Here is a 22,708-nt window from a genome sequence, read left to right as displayed (position 1 = left end):
TGGATTATAGATGGCAGACAGTTGGTGTCGTAAACTACCGCCTCTGTTCAAAGATGGTCATTCACAGAGAAACTCAGGAGAGTTTTCTCCAAGCACGACATCACAGTATACTTCAAATCGAGCCACACACCGAGACAAAAATGGGTTTATCCCAAAGACAGAACTCCTTAACAAAAACTTAACAATGTAGTGTACAGTGAAGCGAGGAATGCTCAGACCTCTACAGTGGAGAAACCAAACAGCCACTTCATAAACACATGGCAGAATATAGAGGAAGACACTCCCACAGGCCTTAAATCTGGGACTCACCACCATTTCACCCTAGAACTGAAGATGCTTCTAGGATGAAATGTCTTAAAGTAACTTTAAGAAGTCCAGATGGTTTTCTTTCCAAACTCTTTAAACTGTTATGAATTAATGAGAAGGTTGATATTTTTTTAACATCGGATTATAACAAAGTAAAAACGTCATTGAATTCTCTGTTCAAGCTTTCCTGTTTTTATGTGTGAGCAGAAAAACACTCTCTGAGGTCTAAAAGTCAAATTAGGGAAAATGATATTGTGTGTGTGACAAACAGGTCTGTTGTAGAGATGAACATTCAACAGGAAAGTGTCATGGTTCGGCTGTGTGGCAGGCAGGAGAGGACGACAAAACGTAAACTCAAAAATACAGCTTTAATGCTGGCATAAAGTGAAACACAAAAAACAGTACTAAACTTAAACTGGGGAGACTAAAGCACAAGGCCACAGGGAAAAATCACACAGCTATGAGGGAGACTACGACACTGACAAAGAGAAACACAGAGCTTAAATACACAGACGGATAACGAGGGAATGAGACACAGAAGGGGAGCACAGCTGGGAGTAATCAGGCTGGACGAGACAGGGACGCAAAACTAGAAACACTCACATGAGGCATGGACCTACAAAGTAAAACAGGAAACACACTGACTGAATTCTAAACATGCAACTTAACAGCAACAGGGGAGACAGAACATAGGAACCTGAAACATGGTACAAAACATCACAGTGGACATAACATGGAACACAGGGAAGCCATATGACAAAGCCAAAGAACTAAACCTATGATAACCATAACTGAAATCTAGGGAAACAGGAAACAGTACAACAAAGGACTCAAAACATAATCCATAATATAAAAACACGAGATCTCTTCAAAATAAAACGGGAAACATGAGAGGCACACATGACAACATAAGACAACAGACATGAAACACACGAAGGGCAAGGGAGACTTCACAGGGGTAGAAAACACAAGAGGGAACTAATAAGCAAATGAACATAGGAGACATAATGAGCTTAAACATACTATAAACATCAAAATGAACTAAAACTCAAAACACTGGGCCATAAGACCCAGGACCGTGACAGAAAGTCAAAAACAAGATGTCAGTCACATCTGAACACAGAGACATATGGAGACATAAAATGGCAATTTAATGCAAATAAAACAATAAGAAAGGAGACAAATGTTCCAGTGCCCAATTAAATGAACTCGATTGGTACTGTTCAGGCCCTCCCACCTGTCCTGCTTCAGGTGGAGTCCTGCCTACTTCAATAAAGCAGCTCACCTGTGTGTCAATGTTTAGTGTCCTGTGTGGAGTGGAGCTTGTTGTCTCGGTGTGAAGAACCTGTAAGTTTGCTTTGTTTGTCTTTAGGAACTTTACTGTTTGTTCAGCTCATGTTTGATTTCTTCACACAACAAACTGTGTGTGTTTGTATTTCCAGGAAAAAAAAAACGTCAGCTCTCCATTGATCCTTATAAGTGAATCGAAAATTACCCGGTCAGGCTGTTTTCCTACAGTATCGAATTAATCGAAAACTGTTATTGTTTCATGTTCAAGCTATTCTTCAAAAAATCGTGTCATTTAAATTTTTAACTTGCCTTTTAGTACTTTTTTTACAACATTGTAGTTCTTGTATTTCTTTTTTTTTCTTTTCTTTTAGATTATATTTGTGTTATTTTTGTTTTTTGCTTTTATTGAAAAAAGACATTTCCATCATAAAGCCTTGTCCTCTGTTCTATTTTGCTTCAGGACACTTGCTTCAGTTCCCTCGCCTTACCGTCATTCAGTTCAGTTGGTGTTATGTCTATATTCTATTCCTCTGGAAATATTGCTGTTAATAATTCATGTGTTTTATATTCTATACAGTCAGACTTCATTGAAACAGTAAGATTGATCTTAGTCAAAGGACTTGATGACCTGGATGACTGAGAACCTTCACAGACATAAGATTGATCTTATTCACTCTTTGGGGATCCTGTTCTAACTCCTGTCCCTGCTAGGATCTCCTTCCTCTATGATGGGTCATCAGATACTTTTTCTTACTGTGGATCCATTGTCATTTTTTTATAGTATAGTATTTTATAGTAGTAAATAAAGAGAACTTTTCTGTCATTTAGTTGTTTATCTTTTACTTAATTACTTTGCTAAAACATGAACAGGCATAAGAGAAGGTCATGCTGTAACACTTAATAAACAGTTAAAAGTCCAAAATGTTTCTCTCCTTGCAATTCATAACCAGTAGTACTGTAACAGCAGACCTGTGCACACATTCATGCTTGTCAGCATCTTTTTATTCTCTTATGGTTGGTGTTACAATACTACTTGCCTGCAGCCTTGCACTCCAATGACAACATCCATAGGACCCAGTACAGACTTTATGCGGCGAGTCGTGATTGCAGATGGCGCCCGGGTGCATCCGCTTCCCTGTCCCCGGCATCATACGTCATGCCCTGCCACAATCCATCCATCCATCTTCATCCGCTTTATCGGGGGCCGGGTTACGGGGGCAGCAGCCTAAGCAGAGAAGCCCAGACCTCCCTCTCCCCATCCACCTCCTCCAGCTTATCCGGGGGAACACCAAGGCCAGCCGAGAGATATAATCTGTCCAGCATGTCCTGGGTCTGCCCCGGGGCCTCCTCCCGGTGGGACATGCCCGGAACACCTCACCCAGCAGGCACCCAGGAGGCATCCTTGTCAGATGCCCGAACCACCTCAGCTGGCTCCTTTCGATGTGGAGGAGCAGCGGCTCTACTCTGAGCCCCTCCTGGATGGCCAAACTTCTCACCCTATCTCTAAGGGAAAGGCCAGCCACCCTTAGAAAGAAGCCCATTTCCACCGCTTGTATCCGCGATCTCGTTCTTTCGGTCACTACCCACAGCTCGTGGCCATAGTTGAGGGTAGAGACGTAGATCGACCGGTAAATTGAGAGCTTCGCTTTTACACTAAGCTCCCTCTTCACCACGACGGACAATCCGTCTGTCGATCTCCGGCTCCCTTCTCCCATCACTCGCGAACAAGACCCCGAGATACTTGAACTCCTGCACATGGGGCAGGAACTAATCCACGACCCGGAGTGGGCACTCCACCCTTTTCTGGCTGAGAACCATGACCTGAGATTTGGAGGTGCTGATCCTCATTCCCGCTGCTTCACACTCGCCAGCACTATACACAGAGTAGGTAGAGCACCGCTTTCCCCTCCTGAGACGCCTGACGGTTTGCCAGAATCTCTTCGAGGCAGTCCGAAAGTCTTTTTCCATGGCCTCTCCCAACTCCTCCCACACCCGAGTTTTTGCTTCAGCCACTGCCCCAGCCACATTCCTCTTGGCCTGTCGATACCTGTCGGCTGCCTCTAGAGTCCCACAGGCTAACCAAGCCCGATAGGACTACTTCTTCAGCCCGGTGGCTCCCTTCACCTCTGGTGTCCACCATTTGGTTCGGGGATTACCACCACGGCAGGCACCAACCACCTTGCGGCCGCAGCGCAATGCAGCAGCTTCGGCAATGGAGACGCTGAACATGGTCCATTCGGACTCAATGTCCCCAGTCTCCATCGGAATGCTGTTGAAGCTCTGCTGGAGGTGTGCATTGAAGATCTCGTGGACTGGGGCCTCTGCTAGACGTTCCCAGCACACCCTCCCTACGTGTTTAGGTGCACCAGGTCTGTCCAGCGTTCTCTCCCGTCACCTGATCCAACTCACCACCAGGTGGTGATCAGTTGACAGCTCTGTAATTTGCACAGAAGTCCAATAAGAAAACACCACTCGGGTTCAGATCAGGGAGGCTCTTCCTCCCAATCACGCCCTTCCAGGTCTTGCTGTCGTTACCCACGTGAGCATCCAGCTCACGTGGGTAACCCCAGACTGAGACATAATCCAGCCCCTCTCCAGGAGACTGGTTCCAGAGCCCAAGCCATGCGTATATCTAGCCGGTACCTATCAACCTCACGCACTAACTCGGGCTCCTTCCCCAACAGAGAGGTGACATTCCATGTCCCGATTGCCAGTCTTGGCAGCCGACGGTCAGTCCGCCAGGGCCTCCACTCCTGGCCGCCGCCCAGCACACAATGCACCCGACCCCTATGGCACCTCCTGCAGGTGGTGGGACTGCACGAGGATGGGCCCATGTCTCCTCTTTGGGCTGTGCCCGGCCGGGCCCCATGGACGGGCCTGGCTCCAGGGCGGGGCCCCGGTAACCCTATCCGGGCAGGGTAAACTGTTCCCTTGATGTTTTCTTCATAAGGGTCTTCTGAATCGCTCTTTGTCTGGTCCCTCACCCAGGACCAATTTGCCATGGGAGACCCTACCAGGGGGGAAAAGCCCCCAGACAACATAGCCCCTGGTATACCTGAGACACACAAACCCCTCCACCACGATAAGGTAGCGATTCACGGAGAGGCCTGGCACAATCATATTATGATAATAATTAATATTCTTTTGTTGGCAACGTTAAACATATATTGTACCATCTGTGTATTTTCAGAGTATCCTTTTTATTTTAACCATATTATTTTAATATGAGGAATAAAGTATAAAACTAGGTAAAATGATTTTTACTATTTCCGCTTAATTTAACCTCTCTTTCTTTCTCATGTATTTTAGTAGTTGCACTGCAAATACTGAATGTGTGGGTAATCCTGCTCTTTTTGGTTTCTGACAGAACAATGTTAAATTAATGCTATAACAAATAAAAACTACAGTGAAGGTTCACAAGCATATTCCATCAGGATTTTTTTTTTCTTTTAGCATTACCATCGTGCCCTCCTGCTCAACTATGACTACCAGGCAGTCAGTGATGCTTCTGGTGGTGCTGGTCCTCTCCCTCCCAGGCCTTTTTCATAGCTTCAAACCACTCTTCTACTCAAAGTCTATCACCCACCGTGAAATCACACGAATAGCAGTCCTTCGAAAGACAGCAGAGGTTTGCAGAGACACCGCTGCTTCTAAAGGACTGGACTTCAATCTAATTGTGAGTTGAAAAGATTTTTAAAGAAGCAGTGCAAGAACAATTATGCACCTGTGCTTTGCTTAGTGTTTAACACTACTTAAAAATATGCATTATTCATATTCAAATGTTGCTGAGTGGAGAAATACCGTATATCAGTCAGCCACAACACAAATTACGTTCTTCTTCTTACAGTTCAATGCTGTGCTATGAAACCTTGTGACCTAGTATTCATGTTGGTGTCATTTTGACACATTCATCCACATACATTGTCTGAAAGATCCTGATGGATTGTGCCGAAGCAAGTACAATAAAATTGGAAAACTGTCCCACGTTGGCACTTCGTACAACACAGTAACTAAACTTAAGTCATAAAAAGAAGAATGAGCTGATGTTTATTGCACATTGTTATTAACATTAGTATTATTATTGTTGTTGTTAACCCCCCCACCAAAAAAAAAAGTCCAGGGAGGTAGCATTAATTAGGGCTATTGCTTTGATGTAAAAGCTGTCCTTTTGTCATAATCCGGATGTGTGCAGGCAGGAGAGGATCTAAATGTAAAACTCAAACAAAGATGAACTCAAGAACACAGAAGTGAAACAAAGAACAAAACTAAACTGGGAAACTCTAACAAGAATAAACTCAGGGAAGACACAGGGAGAATAACGCACAGCTATGAGGGAGGACGCGTCACAGAACTGAGGGCGACACTGACATAAATACACCGAAGTATAACGAGGGATGTGGGATCACACCATGAACATGGAAAGACGCGACCTTCACAATAAAATAGGAAACATGATGCGGGAGTAGAGGAGAGGTAGATGAGAGGGTGCAAGGGAACACAAGGGAGAGAGCAGACATAATGGGCTGGGGGAAAAATTATAAACACGATGGAATAAAACACAGGAAACAACGCACACAAACTCATAGTTAAATAAACACAGACACACAAAGGGAGACAGATGTCAAAGATACCAGAGGTAATCTAGTGACACCCTAGGGATCTTTAGAATACAAATGAACTTAATACAGAATGACAAAACTCACAAAGCTCAAAGCACTGGGTCAAAAGACCCAGGTTCATGACACCTTTAGTCTGTTTTTCCGTGACCTAAGCAGCCTGAATCTCCTGCCAGATGGCAGCTGCTTATACACCCGTTGTCCTGGGTGTGTACTAGAGATGGCACGATACCACTTTTTTATGTCCGATACCGATATCATAAATTTGGATATCTGCCGATACCGATATGAATCCGATATAGTGTTTTTTAATCAACAAAACTGTTTTTTTTTAATATCTTGCTGCATTTTGTATAAGTTCATACTCAAGTTTAAAACAACAACTACACTAAAGCTATTCTGTTATACCTGTATGCAAAAAAAAATATTTCATAGTTCAGCAATACTGATCAATCTAATAAACTTAAACCTACACCAGCCTCCCTATTCTGGTATTTTAAAGAGTACTTAGCGTAAATATTAAGCAACCTAACTAATAGGGTTCCAACTCCCAGCTACAACAAAAATAAATAAATAAAAAATAGGGAACCACCCCTCACGCTCCACCTCATGATGCTTAATCGACGTAATCAACCTTAATTTGATGCAGTGTGGAAAAAAATGCACAGAAATCAATTATTTTTCAAGAAATATTAAATAGATTCAACATCTTTCTTCAACAAAATTGCAGACTGCACAGATGGTACCTTCCCAAAGGAAAAAGTACTATAGCTTACTAGGGTATATATATTAGACTTAATAGTCACTATATACAGTAATTGACTTCTATTCCTTTTACATCAAATTAAAACTTTGGGTGTCAGATAATTATTTATTAAAAGCTCGACATTTTAAATGAGAATAAGAAAGAAAAGTCTGTCTTTGTGCCCCCTTTTCCCAGTTAATGCCCTATCGGCCCCCCTGGCTAAACTTTGCTAGATCCGCCCCTGCACAGTTACCAGGCGTCAGCTACGTAGAAAAAGATCCTGGTGTAGAAAGTAATATTAAATAAATTCTAACAACAGCTTATCAAGCTTAAACGTTCTGCTGTTGTTCAGCCGATGGTTTCCTCTTTCTGGTGCAAAGTGGACCAAAAACAAACAAGAGAGACGGACTCGCGACAGAAAAGCCGATCAGCTGATCATTAATCAGTTTCATGATTGAAGTAGCAGCAAGAAGAGGCAGTCGCTTGTTAAGCTTAACGCAGGAATACTTTACAAACATTCAGAGATGGACTTACACACTTGCTTTACTTCTCTCGGGGATAACTTTGTCGGAGATGAAATGCCGGGTTGCTAGCGAAGCTCCACATGCTATCCAGACCACCGACAGGTCCCGCATGCCACAGCCGCTCTATCACGTGATGCACACTGCTCCGACGTGCTAACGTTCTGAGGTGAGTTACGGCGTGTTGCAAGTTTTGCGAGGTGCTTTCGTGATATTTAATGGATCGGATTACATTTTTTATTTTTCTCCGATATCCGATCCAGTAATTTAGGTCAGTATCGGACCGATACCGATACGTAATATGGGATCGGTCCATCTCTAGTGTGTACTGTCCCATAGGATTCTGCATACCCTCTTGAGACAGCGAGTGCTGTACAGGTCTTTCGGGCGGGCAGAAAATGATGATGATGATGATGATAAAATAAGACAACTGTCACCTTTAGTACTGTAGTTTGTACAAATGTTGGTTAAAATAAGAGTAACATGTTTAAGAAGTAATAATATGCAAACTTTTTGTTTCCAGATTGATAACAACTTGTCAGCTGGAAAGGTGCAAAAGGCCTGTTTATCTACAGATACATCCACTATTATGTTTGAAGCTGCTATTCGTACTATATACTTAAGCAATGCAGCAGTAGACCTATTATTTCTCCTAAGTGCAGCACACCATTTTGATGATGAGACATTCAAAGAAGGACGGGATATCATCACTAAAGGTATATCAATGCTTGACAGTAACAGTTTAATAATTAACATGTGGCGACCCACTAGAGGGCTGCACTCACACCCAAGCTGGGAGGAAGGGTTCTGCTGTGTTTGGGAGCAATATGCTCAGTTCATGTTTGGAGGTGAATAAAGTTGTAGTGTAAAACTAGAGCTCCTGTGTAGGGATGGGTATCATTTAGGTTTTATCCGATACCGGTGCCAAACCGGTACTTTTGAAACGGTGCCGGTGCTTAAACGGTGCTCAAACCGGTGCTTAAAGAATAGAGAACACAAACTTTGTCCAAAAACCTCTCATGTTCAGCTGTTTTTTTGTAAAAAGATAATAATGTTAGCCTTTTCTGCAGCTATTGGGCATATATGGTATCACTCTTGGCTGGAAGCAGTGCTTAAAGAATGGAAAAAACACAAACTTCGTCCAAAAACCTCTCATGTTTAGCTGTTTTGCACTTTTTCTTTGGTCATTTTAGCCTTTTTGGCCAGGGAGAAGGGAGTATCTGCCATCAAACAAGAGGACAGCTGCATGTAGCTATGATGATGTTTGCTAGTTCACCTTACATGCATTAATGTAATAACGTGGTTAGCCTACTCAACGTAAATTACACACGAACAACATTAAGCTACTCACGCAGAGAAGAACGGCTGCTGCTGCCATCATCATCCGTCATCATTTCTGCTACACTGGCAGGGCTAGGGACCAGGACTCTACTCCTCGGGTTTTTGGCGGATGTTGCTAACTCCGGGTCTGATAACTGCTGTGTTTGGGCGCAATATGCTCAGTTCATGTTCAGAGGTGACTAAAGTTGGAGTGTAAAACTAGAGTTCCTGTGTCGTGTGTCACATGCCTCCATAAACATAACAATTTTATACTATGTGATGAAGCTTTTTGAATACAGATCTGTAGTGTTTAGAACTTTATTATGAAAGGGTTTTGTACATTAGAAAAAAATAAATACTAAGCCTTTTTTTAATTGTTTTTTTTTTTTTACTTTGTTTTTTAATGCGCTTGTAAATTTAAAATGCATTACACCTTTTTTCAGTTGAAGGATTCGCTATCTTTCAATAAGATATAATAGAATAAGATATAGTTAGTCTCGAACTCATGTTGTAGTTCAGGTTTTGCAGTGCAAGTTACACTATTGCAGCTTGTATGTAACAACCTTTTGTATTTTGATAATAAGGTCTGTCTGTGGTGAAGGGCCACACTAAGCTAGGAAACTTTTTCGGAGGGAGGTTGTCTCTAGGGAAAATCTGTCACACCCTACAGGTACTGACACATAATTTACTGCTAATATTTGAGACTGCTAGATGGCAGCATAGTATAATTCAAACAAAATGCAAAAGTGATATTATAAATCTGTCTCATTTGATGTATTTTAAGGATTTCTACAGCCACAGTAACTGGGTGGAGCTAGGAAATAAAGCTCCATACAGTGCTCTGATCAGACCTGACCAACCTCTTGAGAACCTGGCAGGTTGGCACCCTCCCCTTACTGTTTCTGTTTAGAGTTGAGAATTCCAGTTTAAATATTATCTAAATTAAAATTTCAGCGGGATTTCTTATGTTTATTTTAAAAATGTAAAGCAATATATTTTTCTGTTTCATGTGATATTGCTACAGGACAAAATACTCCAACTTGCAGAAGTTGTGTAGGAGAGAACTGTACTAACAACATTCTGCCTGATGTGTTGAATCGGGGACTTCTGACTTCAGGCTACTTCAGGATCTTATTCTCAGCAAAACCTGCAGGTAACCTGGATAAATCATCTGTTTTGTTGTGTTATGATAACGTTTTTGTTTATTTTCAGTATTTCTTGATAATATGATAAAATCTTATCCCTGATCAGGTAAATGCAGCCATGGTGGATTTTTTGACCGTACAAGCAGGAAGGATCCAGTGGGAGGGATCAATAAAGATACACATGATTCCAGTCATGGCTTGAGTCACTTTGAAGCGGCTGATCTGGCTATTCGTGCCACTATGGAGCTTCTGGAGGATATTAGATTAGCCGCAGGAGGCAAAAACTTTATGAGGTATAAGCTAGCTATATCTGACCTATTCTGAAGGTTCACACAAGAGGAATCAAATGTGGGGTATATGGAGCTAAAGCACAGAACTGAGTACTGAGTCATGCTCCAGTGCCTCCTCCTTTTCATTGATTTGATAATAATTTTAGATATAATCTCATTGGCCATTTTAATTCATACACTTTTCTGGTACTGGGTTTGATCTCATTTTGCCTTTAGAACAGCTTTAATTTTCCATTGCACAAATTCAGAAAGCTAGTTGAAAAATACTTTCAGATTTTGATCCATATTTGACACAATAGCAAAACCTAGATGCTCCACGTCCTTGATCTGATTCTCCCAGTCTAACGCAGTTCTGTTGGACTGAGATCTGTAGCAGTAACAGTAACATACATGACATAACATGTTTTTATCCACAGCGTTAATGTGCGCAGGGAAGGATTCCACTTCTTGTGTCTTGATTTTGACCCAGGTGTCGTCCACATATCTGTACCAGTGGCTGGGTACTCTTCCTTTGAAAGAGCCAAGAGCCTTGGTACTCTTCCTTTGAAAGGATAAAAACATCAAGTTCACCAGGGAAGACACAAAGGACAACTGTTTGCCTTTCCTGGACTGCGCTGTGCACATTGAAGAGAACGGCAACCTCAACATCGAAGTTTACCAGAAGCCCACACATACGGACCAGTACCTCCTCTTTGACTCCCATCACCCTCTGGAACACAAACTTGGAGTAATTAGGACCCTACACCACCGGGCAGAACATGTTCCCTCTAAGCCTGAAGGAAAAAAGAAGGAACACACACATGTAAAGGAAGCACTCAAAACGTGCGGCTATCCTAAATGGGCGTTCTTAAAGTCACCAAAGAGGCACAGAAAAGAAGACCAGACACCAGCGAGGGAGGATAAGAAGGACAGACGCAACAACATTGTCATCCCCTATGTAGCCGGTGTATCAGAGAAACTCAGGAGAGTTTTCTCCAAGCACGACATCCCAGCAACACGCTCGACAAAAACTGGTTCACCCGAAAGACAAAACTCCTAAACACAAGCTTAACAATGTGATGTATGCTGTACAGTGCAGCGAGGAATGCCCAGACCTCTACATTGGAGAGACCAAACAGCCACTTCACAAGCGCATTGCACAACACAGAAGAGCCACCTCCACCGGACAAGACTCAGCAGTCCATCTGCATCTTAAGGATAAAGGACACTCTTTCGAGGATGCCAATGTTCACATTTTGGACAGAGAGGACAGATGGTTTGAAAGAGGAGTGAAAGAAGCATCTATGTCCACTGTGAGCGACCATCTTTGAACAGAGGCGGGGGTTTACGACACCAACTCTCTGCCATCTACAATCCAGTTTTGAGATCCTTAACAGATGCCTTAACGCCCACTCACATCCTGGGCCATCTGATCTCAGGAATTCGCATGATAAGGTGGGGCCAGGTTTCACAATGAACCCACCCGAAACTCTGGCTGATTGGGGCCCACACCCAGTTTCACACCTTGGCTCAGGCGATTAGAGGATCATCAGGGGGTCCTTTTGTCCCTCTGTGGGGGGTCACTCCCACTAGGTTTATATCTGGGACTCTCCACCATTTGACCTTAGAACTGAAGAAGCTTCTCGGATGAGAGGTGAAACGTCTTCAAGTAACTTAAAGAAGTCCAGACGCTTTTCTTTGCAAGCTCCTTTGATCATGTTCTTTGATTTCTCCAGTGCCTTCAACATCATTCTTCCCTCGGTTCTAAAGGACAAGCTGGAGAACTCTGGAGTTGACAATCACCTCACTACCTGGATTTTGGACTACCTCACCGACCGACCACTGTATGTGAGAACTCAGGGCTGTGTGTCGGATAGAGTCGTCTGCAGTACGGGGCCCCCACAGGGAACGGTTCTGGCTCCGTTCCTCTTCACCATCTACACTGCAGACTTCTCCCACAACTCCACCCAGTGCTTCCTGCAGAAGTTCTCTGATGACTCTGCAATAGTCGGCCTCATCACTGATGGGGACAACAAGGAGTACAGATGACTGACTCAAGACTTTGTGGACTGGTGCCAGCTGAACTACCTCCAGATCAACGCCAGTAAAACCAAGGAACTGGTGGTAGACTTCTGCAGGCACAAGCATTCTCCACTGCAACCACTGAACATCCAGGGTATGGACATTGAGGCTGTGGACAGCTACAGGTACCTTGGTGTTCATCTGAACAACAGACTGGACTGGACTCATAACTCAGACGCCCTCTACAGGAAAGGGCAGAGCAGGCTGTACCTGCTGTGGAGACTCAGGTCGTTTGGAGTGGAGGGCCCACTTCTGAAGACCTTCTATGACTCTGTGGTGGCCTCAGCCATCTTTTACGGTGTGGTCTGCTGGGGCGGCAGCATCTCTGCTGGGGACAGGAAGAGACTGAACAGGCTGATCAGAAGGGCCAGCTCTATTCAGCCCTCTGGACCCAGTGGAGGTGGTGAGTGACAGGAGAATGGTGGGTAAGATGTCATCCCTGTTGGACAACATATCCCACCCCATGCAGGAGACTCTGACTGCGGCACCCACGGTGTGGGACAGAGAGATTTCGCAGGTCTTTCCTCCCCACTGCTGTCAGACTCCACAACAAAGACTTTAACTGATCAAACACACACATCCACACATGTGCAATAACACTAAGTGCAATAATCTTTTCTGGCATCGTTGTATTTTTACTCAGTTTTATATAGCATTTGTATTCTATTTTTATCTTATTGTATATTTTATTCTATTTTTTTCTACTGTATATAGTATTTTATTTTATTCTTTTCTGTACAGTTGTGTACTGTATTTATTCTTATTGTATTAATAACTTTTGCAATGTCCACTTCCTGCTGTGACAAAACAAATTTCCCACGTGTGGGACTAATAAAGGTTATCTTATCTTATCAACAACCAAGCCACATTCTAAGTCACTCAAATCACTTGTCTCCCCCTTTCTGATCTTCAGTGTAAATTTAATTTCATCTCGGCCATGTCTAAATGCCTAAATGCATAGGGTTATGCATATTTTAAAATAAATCACGTTAATAATATGACAATTTGTAAGTAGATTTTTGTCTCATGTTTGTTTCTACAGATTAATGGGCCTCTCCCAGTCTCCTGTGTTGTGTTTTGTCATAGACACAACAGGGAGTATGAGTGATGACATTGATGAAGCAAAGAGGGTTTCTTTTGAGATCATTGACAGAAAAAGGGGAACAGGACAGGAACCCTCTGGTTATATATTGGTACCTTTCAATGACCCAGGTAGATCATTCACAGGATGAATTTGTACATTACCATTAACTAGGAAAGAAGCTTTTGAGAAACATCTTGTAACACGATCGTGCTTTTGACTTGATTTGTTTGTTATTTTTAGTCTTCCACATAAATGAGAATATAATAACAGCTGTGTTCACAGCATATCTCTAACAGAGGAAATGTATCACGTAGAACTCTTATTATTATATTATATATAATATTATATATTCTGTATCCAGATTTTGGACCATTGAAGATGACAGCTGATCCAGACATCTTCAAAAGACAGATCAATAGTCTGACTGCAAGTGGAGGAGGAGATGCCCCAGAAATGGCTTTGTCTGGACTGCAGGTGTTAACAGTACAATAGACTGTTTTCTACTTTAGACAAAAATAAATTAAAAAATAAATCTCATGTTTGATTTAGGAGAAATAGTTGTAAAATATAAACACAGTATTGTCAAAATAAATTTTTATCAATTTCTTTATTATTCTACACATGTACTTCAGGTGGCTAGAAATGCACTCAGACTGTTTTTGTTTGTTTGTTTGTTTTATTTTTGAATATTGATAATGAAATGTTGATATTTTGTCCTGTCTGACAAATAATATGGAAGCTTGCACTGACGGCAGCTCCACCCTTCTCTGAGATTTTTCTCTTCACTGATGCTCCAGCCAAAGATGCCTATCTAAGAAACACTATTGTTGCTCTTACAGAGAGCACAAAATCTGAGGTAAGAATTAACTTTGTACCATCCTTGCTCTTAAATAATGCAATACATTTTGGCATGTAAGATCTGGTTATTTGTATATCATTTGTCTCAAAATAGAAGAACATTATCTGACGTTTGGGTGCTTCCTTCCTGTGCTCCTCCCTCCTTTCCTTTTCATGTTTTCATCACCTCTTATGGTTGTCGGGTCTGGAAGCTGCTGCCCCTAACCTAGCTCACTGATTATCATTATTCTTTCACCTTCATTATCAAATAATGTTTTTCATTTGCATTTAGGCTTGTGGTCCTTGATAGTGAATAGAACTTTTGAGATTTTTTTCCTCGTGGTTGCAGGTTACTTTCATGCTCACAAGCATTGCAGCTGGCCGCCGCCGCCGCAGAACCTCTCAGGGTCTGGCTCCTCGTGCAATGAGCCAATTTGATTTCCAGTTATACCGAGACTTAGCTCAGTCTTCTGGAGGTCAGGCCATTCAGGTCACTAAGTCAGAACTCTCACTGGCTACCGGTGTTATAGTAGACTCATCAGCCAGCGCTGTGGTAAGAAATGAATCAAGAGAATGATATCTGACTGAAGATTTGTGAGTAAATGTGATGTTTTCCTCCTTGTTCTCTTAGGTGACAGTTCTTCAGGCAGCTGGGAATCCTGGACGGTCAAGCAATTTTGCTTTTGCTGTTGATGGCTCATTAAGGAACATAAAAGCTTACATCACGGGAGACTCACCTCTCACCTTCACCCTCACCAGCTCCACAGGTTTTGTCATCACAAATGTCTCTTTATCCTGTAGAAAATACAACACAAATAAAAACTCATATATGCAAATTATTTTACATATATTTTTTAAATTTTATTTAATAAGAAGCTTCTCGAAACACATATTTTCTGGCAATTATTTCATGGTTTAAGGCTTTTAATTCTGAGGCTCTTTTTGATATTTTGTTTGGTTTTAACCTTTTATTTCTTACGGAGTCATTTTGAAAATATCTTTATGATTGTTTGTATCTCCTCTCCAGGTGTTTCTCAGACTTCCAGTCAGTCCAGTGGTCCTCTGGCATCCTTTACCACAGCAGGAAACATGCGTCGTTTAAGCCTCAACACTAATAATCAAACGGGGCTTTGGCAAATCAGTGTTAGCTCAAGTAAACCTTACTTAGTTAAAGTTACAGGTCAGTATTATGAAAACTCATTTTTAGGCTCTGAGTTACATCATGTTTTTTAAAAAATGTATTGACTACGTCTGTTTCTAATGTTAACTTGCATATTCCAGCCTTTCTGATCTATTTTATGTATCAGGTCAAAGTTCAGTGAACTTCATTTATAACCTTGTCGAAGAGCATGAGGGCGCCCATGGGGACTTCAGTCTAAAAGAAGGACGTCCTCTGTCAGGTCTAGTTTTATAGTGATTTTCATAGTTTGTGAAGTTCTCTTGTGGTAGACGGTTTTTTCCCCACACATACATACACAGCCATCTTTAAAACAACAGTCATCTAAATGTAAAAAAAAGTTATTACTCAGTCTCCCAAAGGTTTATGCTCCATCATGCTATGGTTAGTAAAGTTCAACCTAAACAATCCTTTCCCATAACTTACCTTACCTGCCTTTTTGTGCAGATTATGTTTGCTTTGAAGGCATGTCATGATGATACTCCTTGTTATCTTTCTCTCTTCACCACTCTTTTAGGTGGTAATGCCAGCATCTTGGTCACTGTGACAGGAAGTGACACAGTGAAGGTCACAGATATCACACTTTTTGACAACTCAGGCCCAACAGAGGTCAAAGGATCATTGCAGGTGTGAGGCCATTTATCTGACAGATAAGGCTTGGTTGAACTTGGGTCATGCAACAAGGCAATAATCCCTAGTGTCACCAGCACATCTACCACGCTATGGCTGAAAAAGAAAAAAAGAATGTGTTGCATTGGTTCACTGGAAGTCACGAGCTGTGCATAAAAATAAATGAACCGAAGAAACATTTATTTGAAATTATACGATTACTACCTAATAAAGAGATGTTGTTGGCATTTAAGAGTTTAATTAAGATTGTGTGAATTTATATGGAAGAAGTTTTATTTTCATACAATGAAGGCAGCCATTTTTGCCACTCTATTTCCTGGCAGGTAATTTTTAAACCTTAAATACCTGAATGTTGTTCTGCAAGGTCCACAGGTAGTCCTAGCACTTGCCCTTCCCTGCAGTAAAAATGTAGTTATATATTGTTTGGTTTGGTTACTGTTTATCTGGTGACAATGCATGTTGCTTCTTTTTGTCTCACACAGTCATTAGGAAGAAGTGATTTTCTGGTGACATTTACTGGAATCCCAGCAGGTGAATTTGTGCTTATTCTGAAAGGAGAAGACACCAGCTCCAATTCCAAATCCACTTCAAGCAGCTTTCAGAGACAAGGGTCCACACAGCTCAAGACCTCTAGCATCTCTGTCACTGTGAGAACAGTTCATGTGTGCTTTCTGAAGAATATTTAATGCCACCATATGTAAACTGAAACATTTTTACAAGTTTTGGAAATGAGTTTACAATGATAAACAGCACACATTCTCACTGTGCTTCTTTCAGTGTCAGGTCATCTCATACATCAAAATATTATTTACTACAGTCTTTAAAAATATATTTTCCTTCCCCTGCTCCCCTCTCTCTCTCTCCTTGTCCAGGCCCAAGCTAATAATACCAACATAGAGCCAGGCAACACTATCTCCATTCCTTTCACAGTCACCACAACTACTGATGGAGTTATAAATGACTCTGTAACTAAGACTTTTACCATGCTAGTCAGCAATGACCGCAATTATGCTTCCACTTCACCCAGCAGCGTTGCTATTCTAGCTGGCAGTGGGGGTAAAGCCAATGGCACTGTAACCCTAACAGCTCCATCCAGTGCTCCACCAGGAACAGACGTGACCCTTACCATTGAGGCAAAAAGTGCTACTGCCACCGACATCAACTATGTAGTTCTCAGGTTTTCTGTGACTGCTAAGGTAAGTGAAAAGGGTGATATTTCAATGTCATTCTAAATTCTGTAATAACTAATAGTCATGCAAATAATGTATCTAAAAGAAATACATGTTTTTGTTATTTTGCTTTTAAATAATTTGATTTCATATTGGTGTTTTGTGGTAACAGTAAGGCTTTTTATGTGTGATACTTCTGGATTATTGTTGTTAAATTGTCTGTTATGAGTTGCTATACAAGGATGAATGCAAACTGGCTAAACAAACAAAAACACCCCTATTTGTAATTTGGATGATATAAAACAAAGCAACAAATTTTACATAAAAAGTGAACTGAATCCAAAGTACTAAATAACTGGCCTGGAGAAAATGAGAAAGACATCACAAAAATGACAAAGGGTGAACTGAGGATATTAATGCGTAAAGAAAATTAGGTGAATGTGGAACATGCAAGTAAAAAAACAATCATAAAGAAAGTAACACTAAATGCAAGACACGAGGGACAAAAGATTACTAAAATAGCACATTAATGTGAGATCAAATAGCACAAAGACAGACTTAATGAGAAAGACAGGGAAGGCAGGATAAATTGAATCTAATTGACATGCAAAGATTTAATTATTGGTCTTTTCTTTTTACCTTTAATAACTGATGTGACAAATATCCAACCCAGTCCATCTTTTCTATTTCTCTGTCTCCAGGTGACAGATGTTACCCGTCCAGTTTGCCAGGTAGTCAGTACATCAACCTGTGACTCCTCTTCATTGCTTTGTGCTTCCTCACATTGGAAGTTCATTGCTAATTTCACTGATGGCATCAATGGAACTGGCATTGAGAGTCTAACAATCAGCCAAGGGAATGGTACTCTGAATATGAGCACAGTGGTTGGAGCAGGGGGTGATAATATTACACTGGTTACCTACACTGCGTCCTGCTGCTCAAGGATTGTGGAGGTGATTGCTGTAGATAGTGTAGGAAATGTGGGGACATGTGTGGGACAGGCTAGAGTGCTTACCACACCTCTTCCTGCAACTACATCTGCAGTTCAAGCAACATCCTCCGAATGGAACACTTTTCTTTGGCTCAGTGTTGTGTTTTCAGTACTTTGCAAGTAACAGAGAACAGAAATAGAATTGCAAAGAATTTGTCAATCTGTGGCAAATGAGTGAAATGACCTATCCTTGCTTGCTGAGCTGAAGGGCTATGAAGCAAAACACTGAGAAAAAAATCTCTTTTGATAGTGAGACCTGATGTTATCCATGCACATTGGCATGTTTAAATTAACTTAGAAAACTTTAAAACCTAAAGCCTTGGTGCATATTTAGCTAATATACTTCATTAGAAACCTTTTGGCCAGGTAATGACTGTAATTTTAACCAAATACAATGTTACACACAAAATTACAATAAATTGCTGTTTTATGTGTTGTGATTTAATCAACAAGCTCTCTCCCTCTACATATATACACCACTACTCAGACCTTTGGTATCACTTCTATTTTCACTTGTTTTCCATGAAATCACATATGAAAGTACTATGAACACAAAATGTAATGAACAGGGCATGGTGACTCAGAGTTAGTACTAGCTAATGGTGATTTTAATAACAATACTGAATGTCTTCATCAGAACACACATTTGCAGCTCTTACAACCTAGGCATTTTAGCTGTCAAGTTATTTATGGTGGCAAAGTGGTACTGCTGATTAAATGAAATCTGTTATGATAGTTTTTCTTCAAAGTTTGAATAGTTTACCAGCTCATTACCAGCTCACATTTGTTTAATTAACAAATCAGGTCGTACTAATTATGTGTGGTAACAAATGATAGTTGAAATTATATTTGTCTTTTTTCATTTAAATAAAATATACAAACTAAGTTACTGTCTAATGTATTCCTTAATTTACTTTGTTTGTTTGTGTAGTCACAAATAGCCAAGCTGTAGCAGCATCATGAGAAATGCCTGAAAAGTCACAGAAAGACAGGATGAGCAAAATGCTGAGGAAAAATATTACACCATGATTTTAATGAAGCGTGCAAAGCTGGCACAGGAACTGACAGAACTGGATGCTGTTGTGAGTAATGTACTTGGGTATTTAGCAAGCTAGTATGTTTCATTTGGTAGCGCGGGCTGCAGTTGTGCCGTAAAATAACTCGTTACCATGGTTAAACGCGCCTGCTAAATTGTCGTAAATGTGGGGGATAAAGTAAATTATTTTTTTATTAACCTATAATAATTAACGTTATTTTGCAATGCACAAAGACAGTTGTTTGGTTTAAAAACCAATCAATCATCCTTTTAGGATTTTTGGGCCAAAGAAATGTCAGGCAAATTGAAGATGAACTTCGTTTCTGGCTGTCGTGAATGATCTGGTGGACATCTTAAGTTCATGTAGACACGTGCCTGCCACTACTGTCCCAGAGTTCTTTGCATTCGCTGGATTTTGCATTCATTGGAACCAAACAGTGACTGGACGAGGCAAGCTAATGCCAAAAAAGCTAACTAGTGTGCTAAGTAGGCTAACAGCATGGAAGGACTGGATGAGGTCACAGTGTCGGTTTTAAAGGGAAAAAGGAAAGCACAAAACCTACTTGAAGAAGAACCCTCTACCCTGCCAAGTCCTAATACAAACAAGCCTGCAGATATCAACAGTCCAGACACCCACTGCCCAGCAACCTTGGCCAAACACTACAAGACCCTACAAACTTTGTTTAAAAGAAAAAACCCAAACCAGCAGGATGTCTCTCAGCTCCTGGATTTGGAATTTTCAGCCAGAATCCATTGATTCAAATACTATTCGCGAGGAGGACAGACACAAAAAGGTTCTAGAAGCATATCCTTGCTTCAAGGACATTGGACATGTGATGGAGGAGCTTCATCGCATTTTGGATAAAGAAAATGCCAACTTCATCAATGAACTGAAGGGAAGATGGCAAGATTTCTGCCAGAAGGTGCAGTTTTTTGGTGTATGGAAAAAGACGCTGAAGCCCCCAATGGGAATGGATAAAGCTGAACAGGCTCTTGAGATCCTACATGTGCTGCCATCACTGTTCCCATCCACCTCTGCTCCTCCAAAGAAGGCATGGGATGCGAGTGAGGCTCTGGTGTATGTCCTTGAGGACCAAGAAGACCCTAATACCTATCTGATGAAACGCCCTCTCTCCTGCCCAGTCCTGATTGTGAGTCTATCCAACTGCATCCTAGCGGTAGGAGATGTGCCAATAACCACGTTTCCAAAAGACTTGGTTACCGAGGGTGCTTTATACCTTATTGCCTACTATTACACCCTTCACCTTACATACCCAAAGTGTGTAGCCACTCTGCTTTCCGTCATACAGACAGAGGTTCTCTTGGACAAAATCCATGAGAGACATCTCACATCATCTTACAAGAAGAGCATGGCTGAGTGGACTGCTTTTATTGGCCAGTAAAGCCAATATGGTCAGATGGACTATAGGAAAGCACTTCCTCTCTCCTTCCACGGCTACTACAGCCCATGTTGGTTGTGATTGATTTTTGTTTGTAATTTGGCCAGGTTAGCCCAGTGTTATAATTAAGGGTGCATGATAATATTGGCTAACATGCCGGCATTTTGTGTTTGGTTTGTGCAGTGCAGAGACAGCCTCGCTTTTAGTTAATTTTAAGATTTTTTTATTTTTTTTTTTTAATGTTGAGTTTAGACAGAGGACTATTCAGAAAATAGGCTCTACTGTGAAAGAGTAAATTGACTAAGCTGAGACTGACTAGTTTGGTATAAAAGTAAGAATTGCTTTATTGTGTATTGGCTAGTACAACTGTAAAATATTAGATATAGCTGAAAAATCAAATACTGTGCCTCCTTAATGATGATGTTATGGTATTGTTTGAAGAATGTGGTCAAATGTTCATGTTAAAAGCACTTTGTAATAATAAACGTTACAGGTTGAGGAGTTTTAGCCTAGCAGTGTTTGTCTGTACTTTGCCTGTGCAATGCACATACAGTGGGGCAAAAAAGTATTTAGTCAGCCACCGATTGTGCAAGTTCCCCCACTTAAAATGATGACAGAGGTCAGTAATTTGCACCAGAGGTACACTTCAACTGTGAGAGACAGAATGTGAAAAAAAAAATCCATGAATTCACATGGTAGGATTTGTAAAGAATTTATTCGTAAATTAGGGTGGAAAATAAGTATTTGGTCACATCAAACATGGAAAATCTCTGGCTCTCACAGACCTGTAACGTCTTCTGTAAGACGCTTTTCTGTCCCCCACTTGTTACCTGTATGAATGGCACCTGTTTGAACTCATCATCTGTTTAAAAGACACCTGTCCACAGCCTCAAACAGTCAGACTCCAAACTCCGCCATGGCCAAGACCAAAGAGCTTTCGAAGGACACCAGGAAAAGTATTGTAGACCTGCACCAGACTGGGAAGAGTGAATCTACAATAGGCAAGCAGCTTGGTGTGAAAAAAATCAACTGTGGGAGCAATCATCAGAAAATGGAAGACATACAAGACCACTGATAATCTCCCACGATCTGGGGCTCCACGCAAGATCTCATCCCGTGGGGTCAAAATGATCATGAGAACGGTGAGCAAAGATCCCAGAACCACACGGGGGACCTGGTGAATGACCTGCAGAGAGCTGGGACCAAAGTAACAAAGGTCACCATCAGTAACACACTACAACGGCAGGGAATCAAATCCCGCAGTGCCAGACGTGTTCCGCTGCTGAAGCCAGTGCATGTCCAGGCCCGTCTGAAGTTTGCCAGAGAGCACATGGATGATACAGCAGAGGATTGGGAGAATGTCATGTGGTCAGATGAAACCAAAGTAGAACTTTTTGGTATAAACTCAACTCGTCGTGTTTGGAGGACGAATAATACTGAGTTTCATCCCAAGAACACCATACCTACTGTGAAGCATGGGGGTGGAAACATCATGCTATGGGGCTGTTTTTCTGCCAAGGGGACAGGACGACTGATCCGTGTTAAGGACAGAATGAATGGGGCCATGTATCGTGAGATTTTGAGCCAAAACCTTCCATCAGTGAGAATTTTGAAGATGAAACGAGGCTGGGCCTTCCAACATGACAATGATCCAAAACACACCGCCCGGGCAACAAAGGAGTGGCTCCGTAAGAAGCATTTGAAAGTCCTGGAGTGGCCTAGCCAGTCTCCAGACCTCAACCCCATAGAAAATCTGTGGCAGGAGTTGAAAGTCCGTGTTGCTCGGCGACAGCCCCAAAACATCACTGCTCTCGAGAAGATCTGCATGGAGGAATGGGCCAAAATACCAGCTACTGTGTGTGCAAACCTGGTAAAGACCTATAGTAAACGTTTGACCTCTGTTATTGCCAACAAAGGTTATGTTACAAAGTATTGAGTTGTATTTTTGTTATTGACCAAATACTTATTTTCCACCCTGATTTACGAATAAATTCTTTACAAATCCTACCATGTGAATTCATGGATTTTTTTTTCACATTCTGTCTCTCACAGTTGAAGTGTACCTCTGGTGCAAATTACTGACCTCTGTC

The 22,708-nt window shown here is 41.5% G+C and overlaps 2 protein-coding genes across 3 annotated transcripts in view; both read left to right on the top strand.

The window, feature by feature from the left end:
* The window catches only part of LOC113017787 (putative C-type lectin domain family 20 member A), a 134,975-nt gene that overhangs the window by 68,229 nt on the left and 44,038 nt on the right, over positions 1-22,708 (top strand). The window lies entirely within an intron of this gene.
* LOC113017778 (von Willebrand factor A domain-containing protein 7-like) lies at positions 1,482-19,067 on the top strand. 2 transcript variants are annotated; one of them, XM_026160899.2, is made up of 18 exons: positions 1,482-1,653; positions 5,050-5,272; positions 8,002-8,194; positions 9,383-9,468; positions 9,583-9,676; positions 9,823-9,951; positions 10,050-10,236; positions 13,337-13,506; positions 13,740-13,852; positions 14,118-14,234; positions 14,565-14,768; positions 14,847-14,982; positions 15,243-15,395; positions 15,523-15,615; positions 15,910-16,019; positions 16,505-16,669; positions 16,895-17,218; positions 17,893-19,067. In XM_026160899.2, exons 2-18 carry the CDS (start codon positions 5,078-5,080, stop codon positions 18,304-18,306), a joined length of 2,883 nt encoding a protein of 960 aa, XP_026016684.2. In that variant the 5' UTR covers positions 1,482-1,653; positions 5,050-5,077; the 3' UTR covers positions 18,307-19,067. The 2 variants fall into 2 exon arrangements, with proteins under 2 accessions (XP_026016684.2, XP_080150561.1); XM_080294435.1 differs by lacking the exons at positions 1,482-1,653; positions 5,050-5,272 and adding an exon at positions 5,823-7,647.

The sequence above is a fragment of the Astatotilapia calliptera genome, chromosome 3, assembly GCF_964374335.1.
Source record: "Astatotilapia calliptera chromosome 3, fAstCal68.1, whole genome shotgun sequence".
NCBI lineage: Eukaryota > Metazoa > Chordata > Actinopteri > Cichliformes > Cichlidae > Astatotilapia > Astatotilapia calliptera.
Note: the sequence above shows the minus strand (reverse complement) of the source record. Positions and strands in the feature narration are given on the sequence as shown.

Coding starts and splice junctions, on each gene's coding strand:
- LOC113017778 (XM_026160899.2), top strand. CDS start 5,078: ATGACTACCAGGCAGTCAGTGATGCTTCTGGTGGTGCTGGTCCTCTCC. Junction 10,237..13,336: donor GGAGGCAAAAACTTTATGAG/GTATAAGCTAGC, acceptor TTGTTTCTACAG/ATTAATGGGCCTCTCCCAGT. Junction 14,983..15,242: donor CACCCTCACCAGCTCCACAG/GTTTTGTCATCA, acceptor TCTCCTCTCCAG/GTGTTTCTCAGACTTCCAGT.